The 16,093-nt window shown below is 38.7% G+C and overlaps 1 protein-coding gene and 1 long non-coding RNA gene across 3 annotated transcripts in view; one reads left to right on the top strand and one right to left on the bottom strand.

Moving 5' to 3' along the window:
- HMGCLL1 (3-hydroxy-3-methylglutaryl-CoA lyase like 1) overlaps positions 1 to 9,627 on the bottom strand; it is a 75,429-nt gene extending 65,802 nt beyond the window's left edge. For both annotated transcript variants that reach the window (XM_064650320.1, XM_064650319.1), the window contains exon 1: positions 9,496 to 9,627. In XM_064650320.1, coding sequence (XP_064506390.1) covers positions 9,496 to 9,600 — 105 coding nt within the window. In that variant the 5' untranslated portion in view covers positions 9,601 to 9,627. The remainder of the gene's footprint in view (positions 1 to 9,495) is intronic.
- A 178-nt stretch (positions 9,628 to 9,805) lies between these two features.
- Positions 9,806 to 11,615, top strand: LOC135410617 (uncharacterized). Its single transcript, XR_010428787.1, has 2 exons — positions 9,806 to 10,409; positions 10,993 to 11,615. It is a non-coding gene; the product is annotated as an uncharacterized LOC135410617 (long non-coding RNA).
- The last annotated feature ends 4,478 nt before the right edge of the window (positions 11,616 to 16,093 follow it).

Raw genomic sequence — 16,093 nt, 5'->3', positions numbered from 1 at the left:
TTTTCAAATCTCCATATTCTGGATAAAGTCCACAACAGAGGAGAAAGAAATGTGTGTTGTTGTAAAATTGGTAATAAGACCAGCGTGAACTAAGCACAAAATAAGTAAAAAATATGTAATAATACTACTATTAGCTGTACTTTTGTTTTACTGTGACACATAATGTTGACTGAAGGAGTGTTCCAAACTGTGATGATACATACTACTACTTACAGACTAAATGGCAATGCAGCCATACCACTCAATAAGCTCAAAATGTCCTGAAATGTTCTTAACGATAGGACTCAACTGGACTTCAAAGCACATGAACTTAGGTATCTACATATTTCTGTCTACAGGTGTCCTAGGTATCCCAGTACAGCTGATTTATATATTCACGAAAAATGTCTTAGTGTTCCCTAAACACAGCATGAAGGACACAGGACCTGTGCCTCTTTGGAACTGGAGGTAAAGTAGGATATTACAGGGCATCTTAAGGCATCAGCAATGAAGCTTGGCCAGCTGAACCAAATCACTTCTCAGCACTGTCAGCAACGGCCAAAAGCATATCAAATAACTCAGCCAAATGCTAAGGGCACAAGTCAGATGGCTAATTACAGGCACCCAGTACATCCCAGATGCATCCAACTTGGCCTCCAGCTATTGCACCAGAGGGCCCAAGTCTCCCATAAATCCCACTTGATATCTGCCAACCCTATAAGCCATCTCAGTTACCTTAACGGCAGCTCACATGGTACCAGAGAACAGTGCTTGGGAAATGGATTCAAGTCATAAATATCAAAAAATGGCAGGGAGACAAGAGAAAATTCTCAATCACCACTTGATTCCTCTCAGCATGGCCAACAGCCAGTTGGCTTAGTAGCTTAACTTTCCATCTTCCTCATCCCATTCCGACAAAAGTGAGACACAGCAAGGCCAATGAACTTGCCTATCTTCTGTCTTCTCTTTCCCCAATAAAATCTTCATGTAAGCTGTTTTACTTTATATGAAGACAATATATAGTTCAATTCAAAATCTGTTTCCAGGGTTTTAAAAATTCAGCTGTGATCAGCTGTGGATTCTGTTAAATCTTTTTCCTAATCCCAGTGTCCCACATGATATACCTTCACCATTTACCTTGTTCCCCCATTTCTCACATACTAACACCTATATTTAATCTCATCTTAACTACTTGCATTAAAAGTAAGCCCTAAAGCTACATACAGTTCCTTTCCAGATGCTGCTGTTGAATTATTTCCCTATGGGTTTCACCTAACATTCCACCAATGTCCTCTGGCGCTTCAGTACACACATCCTATGCATTCAAAGCCTTTAAACTTCTTTTTCCAAGAAACTCATAAACTAACACCTTTATTCCCATACAAAACAGCTAACATCTGTGGACAAAAAAACCACTCAAACAAAGAAGAAATGTCTACCCAACACAGTTTTTTTACCACTGCACCTTTTAGCAGCTTTTGCATGTAATAAATCTGGGGTTTTGTCACAAGAACTGCTGAGAGTGACTCTCATAAGAATATTTAATCCAAATAAATTCAAATGTAATACAACAACTGAAGTAACTTTCATTCATTTACACCAAACCATAAAATAAATCTCCATTTAACAAGGGAATTATCTAAAAATAGTATCAGCTACAACAACATTCTGACAGCAAGTATAATTTCCTTCTTATGACCTGCAGCACCTCTTTCATTCTTTGCAACATTCGAATTTTGTCTCAAACGATGATCAAAATCCTCACCATTGATTATTATGCCTAACCCAGTAAAAGTCTGAAAAGCCATGAGCTGATTACTTCCAACTTTAATACCTTAAGTTTGAAAGCCAACCCTAAAACTGTCCCTGGAAGTACTTTTCTGAAATGTAAGTCATGCGTTTATCAGTTTTCTGGTTCCTTTGAATAATAAAATGTGTATCTGATTTGTAATCTCTTATTTAATACAATATTTATTATTCATTGCAACTTACGTCACTTTCAACATGTTACAAAATAGAGAAAAACTTTCATCTCCACTGCACTGCTTAGTTTTGAAGTGTGCATACCATTTTGACATTTCTGCCCTAAAAGGGCACTATACAAGTGTACATTAACACAGCAATAATAAAATACTTCCCTCTTGCTGAAAAACAAAAATGCTGAGTAAGCTTTACGGGTATTTAGAACAGTACGAAAGTCTGATTTTGATCATGCTCTTATCTCAAGAATTTCTGAAGACCCCCTCTGTTTCTTTAAACATAACTTCTTCCACACTTCACACATGAAAAGTTCTCAATAACCTTCAATTTCCTAAAATTTTAGAGAATCATCACCTTGTTTAAACACCTCAAATATTTATGTTGTGAAAGAACAGGGGGTGTTGTTTGGGACAAGAACCCATCTCAGCTTTATCTCTGCACTGTACCTACACCACACCAGTTTCTTATATAAAGTGAAATTCAAACACATACTTTCATAAACATGTGACTCTTTCAACCCAGATGCTGCAAGAATTGGAGCTACCTTTTCCTCAGAAGCACCAAATAATAGTCTTATGATTAAAAGGTAGAGAAAGTAAGTGTAATTTCATCCTAGGTACCCAGCATTCCACCTAAGTGAAAACCCCAGTAAAGTGTGATCCAAGTCTCTATAGGGACAATTGTTACTACTATTTGTCACCACATCAGACAGTTCGAAGGCACAAAATTTGATTATTTAGGAGCAGTAAATATTTTTCTTTACGAAAACTTCTATATCTGACCTATTGGTAAATCTTACAGTAGTCCTATAAGGCACTTCTGAGATTTCCTTACTGAAACTAGAAAACAGAAGACCTACAAATTGTAAATAAAATCCTTATTAAAACCTGAGACAAAGATAATAATCCCATTTATTTCGGTAGGCATTAAATTGGGATCTAGCTGATATTAGGAAATTCACTTATGTTCACTCTCAGCCAAAGCAATGAGAAAATGAAGAAGAATGATTTCAAGATGTGCGAATTTTGAAAGGATGATTTGACACATGGTGTGTCCGAAATGAGCTGGCATTCAAGGAAATGAGTATCACTGTGCCCACATGTAGGCTTTGAAGGAGATGGAGGTGGGAAAAGTCAAATCGAGACCTTACCAAAAACAGATGTTAGATCTGAGTAGAAATTTCCTGTGCATTTTTTTAATTCCCAAATTTGCAGAGCAAGATCTGTAAAATCCTTTACAACATTTCCAGCTTTATTGTAAAGTTTTAAACTCACTTAATGATCCCAGTATAGCATAAATCTCTATCAACTAAAATGCTCCTGTTCTCTTTCCACTATTCACAGTCCAATGGCACAAAAGAAGTAAAAGTCAGTGACTCCATTTAGGTCAAACTTACACTTTATTATCAGTCTCTTAACTTCTAACATCCTGTTTGGCACCTCTAACAAACCAAGTACTCAGCCTCTTTGGACTTTTCAATGTTCTTGAGCTCTTATCCTGCAGCACATAAAATACCTGACTGAAAAAAACTGGCAAGAGTCTACTGACTGAATCTTCTAAAGAGGAAACTCCTCTTGACTTCAAAGAAAATTCTGGAAAGAGCTCAGCATTGAACTCTCTCTACTCCAGTTAAATTCCGTGGGAGTGTGTTTTATTTATTACCTTCCGTATCAGCATGTATCATATGACATTCATCATCTCTAAATTCAACAAGAAAAGATACAGCATGCTGATACAAACTTAGTAGTATATAATTTAATTCTAAATTATAGCAATCTTTTCTACTTTATTCTTCTATTTATTTTATTTTTTTATAATAATTTTGTATGCTTTACATCTTATGAACGTTAAGAAAATAAATGTTCCTTGGGAATCTGCAACAAAACAAAACAAAAGTCTCATTTTTGGGACATTCTTGTGATGTATTCACTAAGATAAAGATCCATCTACTGAGTTCTGTATTGGCAAGGTCTCTGCATGTAGAAGAATATGAAGGGCTGGAAATCAGGAACTTCGTAGTCTCTTAGTGATCAGTTCGTCTTCATTTACACAAAAGACAATGCAAAATTTAAATTAATTTGGAAGTTTGGGATGAAAACACAAAATGACATAAGGTATGTAGGTAAAGGAAAGAGAAAAAAAAAGATCTATGCCCCAGGAAACTAACATAATTTCTCTATAATGATTTCATTAATTATCTTTAAATAATGTCATCCTTTTAAAAAGTCAAGAAACAAAACTTTTGCAATGTAATGTCCAGGACACCTAGCTTCTTTATTCTTTCTACTTATATGCAATCAAAAATATCTAAAAGAAAAGAGTGTAAATAATGATGTATTTCTTGCATATTGTAATTGCAATAATAAATTAATAAATTTACAATATTGTTGAAAGCAATTTTTATAGTACTTTTTAACTACAGAAATTAAATTAAAAAATAAAAATAGCCTAAACAGCTATTTAGGACAGTCTGCAAACATTAATTTATTCCTGGAATATATCATTACATGGTAATATAAAGAATGTGAAATACAGTATGTCTCAAGTCAGTTGCTCTGAGGTGTAGCTAAAAGACACAAATAAAACAGGTCAACCATCTCCTCTTAGGTAGCACAGTACTACAGGACTCATTTTTTATTCTGTAATTTGAATCAAGAATCAACCATCAAAATACAAGCGGTTAAGACAAATATATGTAATTGTCATATAGACTGTGGGGTTTGTTGTTATTCTTGATTACTTAAAAATAAATTTGAGAGGTTTCTAGCACATGTTTAAAACATGACAGTCTCTTGAAAAATCTAAACTAGCAAATTAAAACCATAAAAATAAGACACTTGTGTGCATCTCTTGATCCAAGAGTGTCATGCAGTGAGGAGATGAGGGAATCTCAGGCTGTGTGTTTTTGATTTGGATATTTAGGCCTGTAGCAAATAAATCATGGCAATCTAGGCACTGAAACAGAAGTCAGCTGTCTAAATTAGAGGACTCAAGCTTATGTTCATTATTTTATATATTTAGCACCTAGCATTTGTGTTCCTCTCCAGTTATAAAACTGACAATAATGTACACAGTGCTTTCCAATGGTAATATCCTGAACAATTGTTAATAATTCCGGGTAATGCATCCTATATGACAGCCTAAATCTGTGACAGAAATCCTACAAGATAACATAGCACACATTAGCATTATTTGGACAGACTACACCTCCTAGAGTCACAGCCACATCCAGGGGAGCAAGAGGCTAGAGCTTTATTTTTTACTTATTTTGCTTTGTTTGTGGTAGGTGTGGGTAGCCCCAACCAAAGCATATAACTTCTAATATACTCTTAATATACTATACCTCTTAGTACACCTACCTAGTACACTTTAAAACACAAGGGTCTAAGAGAAAGATGCTGATTACTAGCTATATTTAGCCACTACCTTCTTGCAGAGTAGGATTCCTCAATTTAAAGTGGCAGAAGATGAATATTCACACCAAAGTTGACTCTTTGACCTTAACTAATCTATTTTCTCCAAAGTATTGTAAGTCATGCAATGTAATTAAAAAACTGGACATGGAATTGTCTGTATTTTACATCACTGACATATCTAGTCCTCTATTCCTTATTGTATAATCTTTAAAAGCTCTTATGAATCAACTAATTTTTACTACTATGGAAACCACATCATATAATCCTTATTGTAAACCTAAATAATACAGGTTTCTCACCCTCATTACTGCAACTAGAAAGCTCCTAAAGAATGTCGCCAATGGACAATTAGCTTTCAAATTTCTACTTTAATACATAGATAAAGTATAAGCATTTGTTTGTGTGTGGCAACATCTTCCTTTATTTTAAGCAGTTAATTCCTTTCCTTCCCACCTTGCTTGCATACCCTCAAGGTCTTAATATTAGATATTAAACAAACCTTAGTCATTTTACACTTCACCTCCCTTTCCACGACCATTCCAGCAGTGCAAGACCTCACTTGTCCCAGCTAGAACTCAATTTCTTGAACATGACTAACCAAAACTGAACAGATTCAGTTTTTTGCAATGGCACCCAACAGTTTCCTGTTTGACTGGAAATACTTGATCTAACATACCTGCAGACCTAACTTGATCTTTTTTAACAGCTGTATTGGCAGCTCACAGTCATCCTATGATTTGTGAATATTCCAAGGTTCTTCTTCAATCTCTTCTAACAGATAAAATCAAAGTTTCTAGTTTGGGTTATTGGTCTCAAAGCACCTAATCATTCAATATCCTTGAATTTCATCCCAGTTTTTTACATCACTTCTTTAGCCATCCAGCTCTTCCCCGCTGTGTCCTTTGCATATTCCTAATACATCAAAATTCCATTTTAACCAACATGAAAATACAACAATAAGTCTGCAGGATGAGACCAATGTCAGTTGTTCCCAGATCATCTTTTCTTCAGTCCGAAGGTTCCTGCTAAGCCAGAGGACAACCATCAGCAGCAGATAAACACCTTCCCTGTTGCTCAGCCTGAGCATTTTACAAAACAGAACACAGAGTACGTTACAAACTCCAGTCAAATCCTATGAGTCACCATCAGTAACAACCTTGATTGCTGCAGAAATCTCCATAATAGTGCAACATCTACTCCCACCTCCTTTTCTAGGTAGATTGTAGCACGTTTTACAGTTCTGATATAAACCTATGTCTTTAACAAATTCTCATTTGCCATAGTTCTTCTTTAGTAAAAATAAATTAGACTTTTAATATTAAGTTAATCACATTTATTAATAAAAACTGAAGCAATCCTGACAAAATGAAGCTGAATTATATTCCCTGCATTAAGCATACCACAGTATTTCTGAAGCAAACAGTTAAGAAACTAGGAAAATGGAGAATGATGAACACACTGCCACAGGAATGTGGTATCTCACGGACCAGTCAGGGGTTCAATAACTTTTTTATGCAATACAGGCTAGTCTAAATAAGACTGAAATAGATACTATTAATACGTAGCAGAAGATTTTATTTACTGTCTATCTAGCCATTAGCCCAATTGCCTTTTACTTTTCACCTCTCCTTTTCAATAATTTTGCTACTCAAGCAACCTCATGTTTTAAAGTCAAGTATGGTTCTAAAAATGCTACAAAAATTGTAGCATTTGGTCGGCTAAATGAAACAGAACAAATAAGGGAAAACAAAGACTAAGACATCTCACTACTCACTCTAGGACCTATTATTTCACCTCCAGTACAGCTCCAAGTGGTTAAACCTTGACCTTTACAAATTAATCAGCACAGTATATAACCAAATTCTTATGTATTTGGGATTTTTTTTAGATGAAATTGAACGATTTTATTTTTACAAGACCCCTAGTAGCAACACCTACATTTTACTTTGTGTTTAAAGAAAAATCCTGAGGAACTCCTGAAAATATTTCAGCATTTAAATAAGCTCCTTATTTTCATCACCCATGGAAGCATTAAATGATTTCTGGGAAACGGTTCTTGCATCTAAACCCCTTCCCTATTTTACAACCACCACTTGAGCTAGTATGGTTTCTAGATCACATAACAAGGAACACTTTTTTTTTTAACAGGATTGGTATGGAATGCACTCCCACAAAACGAAAACCTTTGTGGGTTGTTTAAGAATCCATGTGAGAAAAATGGAAATTTGAACAGATTCATGTAAAGTCACAGCAAGGTAATGCAGAAGAAAATGTTAAAACATTAACAGTGACTCACTCTGAACTTAATTAGTGTCAATAGGCTCAGTGCACTGTGTAGCTTACACTCACATCATTGTGCATAGGGATGATAAACATCAAATTCTGATGTTTGCTGATGAAGATATCTTTCTGTACCCTTGGAGAAAGAAAAATGAGGATGAAAATGAAAGAAAAACACTGCAAAAATGAAACAAAAATTACAGGAATCCATTCCAACGAAGAAAACTTTTTTTTATTCTATTTCCGGGGAAGATGTTATTGCTTATCTTTGACTGCAAACCCCCTCTGTTGCAAAAGCCCTTGAACCATTCAAATGCTTTGTCTGATGGGGACAGAGACTGACACAATCAAGGGGCATATCAAGGTATTTTGAAAGAATTTTTTTATAACTTTCAGATCTTTCTAAAGGAAATGATGCACCAAAATGCAGCAAAGGCACATGAACAGAATTATAGTGCTTTGCTTCATGCCTTAATACATAAAAGTCCTTTAATTCTGTTTCTTTTCACCATAATAAAACATTTTCCACCTTTACCAAAAAAAAAAAATTCTTGATATTTTTCCCCAAAATTTAATGCTGGCTGGATACTATTCTCAGAGAAATACGATAGCTGGAAGCTGTATGGGGCTTACCTATACAAACCTCTATACTCAGAACACCATTCCTTTTGGTATTCCATATATGTATATAGCTTTTGAGCAATGAGGCTCAGATTATCTGAAGCAAAATTAGTATGTTGCCAGCTTTCATAGCACTCAGAACACTTTTATCACCTCCCCACCACTGAAGACACATTGCTATCTAAAAATTAAATTTCACTTCCAGATGACAGTGAAAAATGGAGGATGTACCCCCAGTATACCTGAAAATGGAAGAAAGGTGCAACAAAAAGAAGTTCTTTCTTTTTTTGAAGACATGATTTTTAAACCAATTTTGTTCTAGATTTGGCTTATGTTTTGTAATATTTGAAGCACCAACTGATTACTGGAGTTAGAGCTGTAATGAATGACAGTTCAAAGACGATATGCCGGTAGCTTCCTCTTCCTTCATTTCTTTCCTTACAAAGCCATGATTAGGACAGTCATGGCCTATGCTGTTCATCTGTTGCCCACGTGCCTCTTCACCTACCTTCCTCTTCCACTCCCCACCACCTCCAGCCCCTCTCCACACCTGTCCATGGCTGACAGACAGGAGGGTGAGCAACCCTTCACTCGCCCCTCGAGCACAACCCCGCCGGTACTCCGAGCACCCCAAGCCAGGCAGAGGTTGCAGCTGCTCCAGAGATGCTTTTGGCTCTGCCACCGCACCCCTACGGCCGCAGTAACTCTTCAGCCACCAGGAGACGGGCCCACCACACTCGCTTGAAAAATAAACGCTGCAGGGAGCAAAGGCAATGCCATGGCGTCGCCAAAATGTGTGTCACCCTGCCATTTTATGGTTTTCCCACAGTGGATGCTCACAGGTGGCAAGGACGCTGCTGTGAGGTTTCTTTACCGCTGCCTCATTGCTGCCCCAGCGCCACCAGCGACGCCCACTTGAGTTTGCACCGCCTGGAAGATGGTGCAACACCGGCCGTGCGCTGAAACACGGACCGGGCACGGCCGGGGGGAGAGGGGACGCTGAGACAATCCCGGAGCTCCTACGGGCACGCCGGGACCGGGGCGAGGGAGGGGAACAGGCGGCTGGCAGCGGGCAGCAGAGGTGCGGAGGACGGCCCTGAGGGGCGGTGAGGGGGCGGCGAAGGGGCGGCGGCGCCCGGCGGGCCCCGTCCTCCCCCTGGCGGCGGCCTCTCCCCGCAAGGCTGGCACCGTCCCGTCCCCTGCCCGCGTCCGTCGGTACCTGCGCGGCGTGCGCGGCCGCGGGCGGCTCCCCGATCCAGAGCGGCTCCCTGAGGAGGTGCTGGTGGCTCAGGCACTGCTTCAGCGCCGACGGCACCGTGCCCATGGCGAGCGCGCCCGCACGACCGGCGCAGCCGCTCGGCCCGCGCGCGAGCGGCGCCGCGATTGGCGGAACGCGGGCGCCGCCGCGTCCCCTCCCGCGCGGCTGCGGCGGCCGCCGCCTCGGCCGCCTGAACCCCTCACAGCGCCGCCCGAACCCCTCACAGCGCCGCCCGAACCCCTCACAGCGCCGCCCGAACCCCTCACAGCGCCGCCCGAACCCCTCACAGCGCCGCCCGCCCGTCCTCGCCTCCCCGAGCCCCCGGCACTGGGTGCCCGCTCTCAGGGCGGGCTTGGCCGGCGCCGCAGCAGCCTGCAATGGCGGGGCGGGCGCGCGGGAGAAACCCCTGAGCAGAGACGCGGCCCGGGGCGCGGCGGGCACGAGCGCGAGGACAGCCGGGCGTCCTGACCCGCGCGTCCCCTGACACGGCGGCGGGACACGGAGCCCAGCGGAGCTGGCACACCTTTAGGCAGAAAGGCGAAAGAGAGGAGCAAGGAGAAGGGACAGGGCTGCTTCCACACCAAGCCGCGTGCCCTGTTCCCCATCCCGGGGCCGAACACGGCCCTGACCGCTCGGCCGTCCGGGTGACACGAGGCTCTGTGCGCACACTTCCATTTCTGCTTTCCACTTGGATAGCAGAAACTTAGGAGCACAGCAAATGGAATACTGTTCAGATTTCAACAACTCTCTCCGCAGCAGCAGGTTATATTTTGTCAACTCCTTCAGCATTCAATGTGTCAGCCAACTTTCCAAACTCCCCTCAAGCGAAATACCGAATGCACTGGAAATTGTTTCTGGATCATTTCTTTTCTGGGGTATCAGAGATTTTTTTCTTAAATTGACTAACCTTTCTCTCAGTAATTTTCTGCAAAAGATTATCAGGTTTACTGCCAAGTCTCTGTTTCAGTCGTTCACAGACAGGCGCGATGCTCTCAAAGCTGCGTATTTTTCTTTTGCTGTTTTGCATTTCATGCGTACTGTTCTGTGCATCCAAAAGTGGTGTTTCCATAGCCACTGTAAACCAAAACTGGATGCTGATTGATTGGCGGGGAAATTTTTGTTTTTCAAGGGTAATGATGGCTTCTCAGAAATAAAATATTTCAAATACAATTTTAAAATTTAATTTAAAATATTGCTGGTGGTCATCTCTGCAATTTCAAGTCTGTGCCAGGGTGTTTTTCTACTGACTGAAATATGATGCGGTTAATATCTTTTCTTCCTTCTTCCAGTAAAATATTTGTAAATTCAACATTCTTATATTTTCACAGTTCAAAAATACACTAAGTTTCCATTAAATGCTGACGCTGGGTACTTGCTTTGATCTTGTTACCCATAAAATTAGGGATAAAATGTAGAAAAGCTGACCAAAAAATCAAGCCTTTCTCTTTTGTTTCCGAGTGAGAGACAGTTTACCAACGATGTGGTATACATGAAGGAAAAACAACTTTATTAAGATTTTAAAAAATTATTTTTCTTTTTCGCTTTTCTGTACATTTCATAGCAAGTTGGAAAAAGAATAAAAACTGCAATTGCGCGGAAGTTAGAGAATGTGAATGAAGTGTACCTTGCTTGCCTACGTACCTGACCTGTTCACCAGTTACTCAAGTACCAAAGTGAAATTTTGTATGGCCTTTAATCATCTTTCTTACAAATATCTCTGAAATTAGCTGCATTGTAACTCTCTGCAGGTAACTTAGACATCAAACTGCTATCTTCTCCCTGCTAAATCCCTTCTAATGGTATCGCTTCTGTGTCTGTCACTATTTCTATGAACATAACAATAAAACATACTGCCAGATCGAATGCCATTTTTGTAGGGCTTAAAGCTTCAGTAGGCTCTTCCACCCCATGCCTACTGTGAATATTTTCTGACGCAAATCCACTTTAAGACTCAGAGTGCCAACAAGTATGCTGAAAAGGAGCATCTTTATCTGAAATCCAGGTGGTGTTGGGCGGAGAAGGAAAATATAACAGAGATATATTCTGAAGTAATTCCAAATAAACTTTCTCATGCAACAGTTTCTCACTGTTTCTTTTGTGTTGTACCTCTCATTCTCCCTGCAATCAGTATTTGTTCTTCACCCTTGCCAATTTGGCACTGAATTTTTCAACTACTCCTAAATCCATGCAAGGAGTTGTTTCAAAATCAAGAGATGTATGAATAAAACACATTCATCTGAAACTTGCATGTTTCTCGGGAGAAGAAGAATTGTGATAATTTATCTTTTGAAAAAAACCCTATGTGTTAAAAGCTTTAGAGCTAAAAGGAATTGTTATTGTTAAACACAAGTCACATAGGTCAGTAGGGTGCGAAAGTATCTCCAAGAAGATTGTATGTTAGGCATGTGCAGTCATCCTGATACTGTTTTTGCTTGCAGGGGCTACAAAATTTACTCCACCCGACTTTGTGAGTTAACATGGAGGCAAATACAGTATGATATGATGTTTAACCTTGTCTACTTTCAGTGATGATACCAGTATATTTATTAATTGAAGGGTTTGCAAAATCATGTAAAGAATAATGGACATTTCTGACAGATCTGTAACGGCACATGGGCCTCTCGTAGTCTGGACATGCCCTATGCTGTTCCTTATTTTGGTTCTGCATATCTTTAGTTCAACAATGGCATTTTGGAACAACTTCAGTTTGCTAGAACATGTGGAAGAACTCAGATGTGTTTAGTGGTATATCAGGATAGTGAGTAGAAATTGCACATTTTGGCTTTTGGCTTTCCATCTGTCTCTTAAAACTATTTATCATTCTGATATTCTTCTGAATTTATCATTGTCATTGGCTCACACTGTGTTCTGGTCAAAGGTCTTAAAACGTTTATTAAAAGGAATGCTTTTCGCTAAAATAAATAATCTCTCATAAAAGTCATGCCACCAAGCCAACCAGATGGGAAGAACAGGCAAATTTGTGTAATATACAGAATAACTTCAAATACTACCACAAGAGATGTTTCTGTACTCCTTATTGTTCCCATACAGTTACACTGGTAGTTGGCAGTCAGATCATTAGGAGTGGAAACATAAAGCTGTTGGATTTCCTGCAGTGTGACACAAAACCTTGGCCAAGAAAGGCATGGTAAAAATAGGTTGATCGTTTATAAGCATCTAAAAGAAAATAAGAAAGTTGTTTAAAGAGTGATTTGATGACAGCAAGAAGGACAGAATCAGAAGCAAGGGAGCTATTCATACTGCTGATAATCATAAGTGCCAAACTGGCAAGTAGCCAAGGTGCCTACTAGGCAGGGATCAAAGACACATATGGTGAGTCTCAAACAACAAATAAGCCATAGAATTCTGGCAAGCATTGAAGGAATAATATGCTCCAGCCCTGACAAAGAAGATGAGGGCTAAAGAAAAAACAATGGGGCTACCAATACTGGATCATACCTCAGGGAAAGCAAGGCTTTCATCATTTCAGTTTTATTGGAGAAAAATGCAGATAACTTCTCACATATGGTAGGCCTGGTTGATCTAAATTGATGGGAAGTGTAACACAATGTTAAAAAATATCCTTTACAGTTGTGGCAGTAAATCAGTGTTCCATTAGCTGTGGCATCATTCAGAGACGGCATTCTTCAGAGAGTTAGTAATAGATTTACTTTGCCAAAGTAAGACTATATCCCAGGTGATAGACACCTGGCATTTGAAACAGACACAATCAAGAAGAAAGTCCAAGTTACATCTTGCCAGATGTTGAATCCTATTCTATGTTCTTTTCTGTTCTTTCACTTATTAAGTCAAATGGCAGGGTTTTTTGCCAACTACATCACAACGTAAAACAAATAAACAAAAAAAATGGAAACATTTTATTCTCATGCTACTAGACAGCATTCAATAGGAAAAGAAGGAAATCCTGTGAGTGTAGACCTGGTTTCATAATCACGACAGTTACACGTACGTACACAGGGTCATTTGCTATGCTGTTTTACATTCATAAAGGGCAATGACTTTTACACTGGTAAGAATGGTTCTCGGCAGCCCTTTGGGTCTTTGGGTGGTCTCCAAAGTACCAGCACTACATAGCTCCATATAACTGTTATGAGGCGTATCAAAGACAGCAGAGAATTGCAGCAGAAAGTCCTTATTTATGGATAACATTTTCCATTTGAGTTGTTTCCATAACTGACAGAAATGCTGATGAACCAAATGTGTCCTTTGTCTGACTCCATCATTTAGACTGTAATTTCTTTGTCTCAGTGACCTGACCTACCACTCAGCAGTATCAGGAGAAACTATGAGCCAATTCCTGAATGGATTTTCAAGGTGCTATTATAATATTTAAGAAAATATTTCCTTTTCAGAGCAAGTATTTTGCCTACTGTTACACAGACTTCATTTCCATCTCTTTTTTCCACATAAATGCAGTTAGTATCTCCATCTCCACCCAGTCTTCTCTGCCAATAAATACTGATGTGATTTCTTATATGGATTATAAGGTGCAATATGCAGTAATCTCTGATTTCCTTCTTCCCTTTATGTTGTTAAGAGCTAACAAAATAGTATTGATTGTCAGTGAGGCCAGTTTTCTTGCTTTTCCAAGAAGTGACCCCTTCACATCCTGTAGGATAAAGAGAAACTATGAGTTACCCTTAGGAAATATTTACTGAATAAAGAGATGCTGGAACAGCTTTTATGCTATATCCATTTCTTTTCAAGTAAAGAGCATTTATCAGAGTTTAGTCAAAACAGGACAAAATAACCACCTGGAAAGTGTACCTGCACTGCATTCTGGGAATAGTGCTTTCCAAACAGGAAAAAAGAGATCTGCACCTTTTCTGTTCTCTTAGGGAGCAGTTCTTCTGATTTATTTTAAATACCTATTTTAGTATAAAATGAACCATATTCTATGAACCATATGCAATTTCTCTATTTCAAACTTTTCCAGCAAGTGAAAATCAATTAGGCATTATCGAATAAAGCACAAATATATGTAGGCAATATGAATCCAAAAGTTAAATTTATCTGTTCCTTTTTTGTTTTATTCTTCTAGTTTTTAAGTTAATGTGCAAAACTTACTTTGTGGGAATAAGTGTTTGAATTTTTTTTTAAGCATTTGCCTTGTAACTGTCCTTTTAAAATTATTTGGGGTACTCAACTTCCATGACCTTGGCATTAAATTGTTACAGAGCAATAGTAACAGCTTAATTTCTAATATAATGGCCTGTCTGGCACTATAATTTTTCTATTTCTTCTGTCACCAACATTACTCAACTTAGGAAAAAAAAAATTAAGTTTTCTGATGCAGTATAAACTTGCCTAATTTGGCAAATAAACAGTAAAAAAGGCAAAGTTATTGTTGAAGAGACAGAGCAAAGTTTATGTTTGCACGTAAAGGATGAGCTTGCCAAGGTAGTTTGCTCAAGGTAGTTTCATATGGCAGTCTCGTGTTTTTCAATTTAATTCATGTCATTTTGCCTAAATAATGTGTAATTAAAATGCATATCCATAGTAACTGAATGCAGTTGTTAAATTATCAACACAACAAAAACTTTTGGACAGCATACTACTAAATAATGAAAAATAAATTGAAATAGTGTGTAACGTTGAATAAAAACAAATATCACATGCACCATAACACAAAGTAATCTGAGATCACCGAGTAAATGTGTGCATCATTTATTTCTCCAGTTCTGTTTGTATTTAACTTCAGAGTCAGATTGCAGTTTTCAGCTGAGTCCTGTGATGTAAAATCCTCTTTGGTAGTATGTATAAGTTAAGAAAAGAATTGTGGGATTTGGCTTCAACAGTAAAGACTGAACCAAGCAAATGAATATTATAACTCTAGAAGAAAGGCTGACATAGGAAATACTGGGATGGTATTGACATTCAGCGATTCCCCTTTCAGCATAATGGTAGTAACAGCACAATAAAATAAAACGCTTGGAAAAACTCTCAGGTTTTTTACATCTTCTTTCAGCATCTTCATCACTAATACAAGATGTAATCGCATAAAAATTAATGTGAACTACTTGATGTCGCAATTGGAACAATTAGCACATTCTTGAATCCACAGCATCTTTAACAAAAATTTATTTGTAAACTTCATCAGGGGGAAAAAAACTGAAATACCTTTAAATTAAAATGCTAATGTCAAATTGTGAAGCAGAATACATCATATTGTTGTTACATTTAGGGACCCACAGTGTTGCTTAAGCAATATTCTGTGAAAGAGAACAGTGTTTTTTTTTTTCATAACAAGAATGCCATTTGCATTATCAACCATTCCATGCTAGCCTTAGTTATTTCTTTCCCCAATTTAAAACACAATTCTTCTCCAAAGCAGGTGTTTGTATACCAGAATGAGAAGGGATTTGTTTCACATGGTGGGTCTGGGGGTTTTAAGGTCTATGTGTCAGCTCATAGAACTATTGCATTTTTTAGGTTGGAAAAGACCTTTAGGATCATTGAGTCCAGCCATTAACCCAGCACTGCTAAGTCCGTCACTAAAACATGTCCCGAAGTGCCACAATTATGTATCAACACAAAA

The sequence above is a fragment of the Pseudopipra pipra genome, chromosome 3 (assembly GCF_036250125.1).
Source record: "Pseudopipra pipra isolate bDixPip1 chromosome 3, bDixPip1.hap1, whole genome shotgun sequence".
Lineage (NCBI taxonomy): Eukaryota > Metazoa > Chordata > Aves > Passeriformes > Pipridae > Pseudopipra > Pseudopipra pipra.
This window is presented reverse-complemented; position numbering and strand designations above follow the sequence as displayed.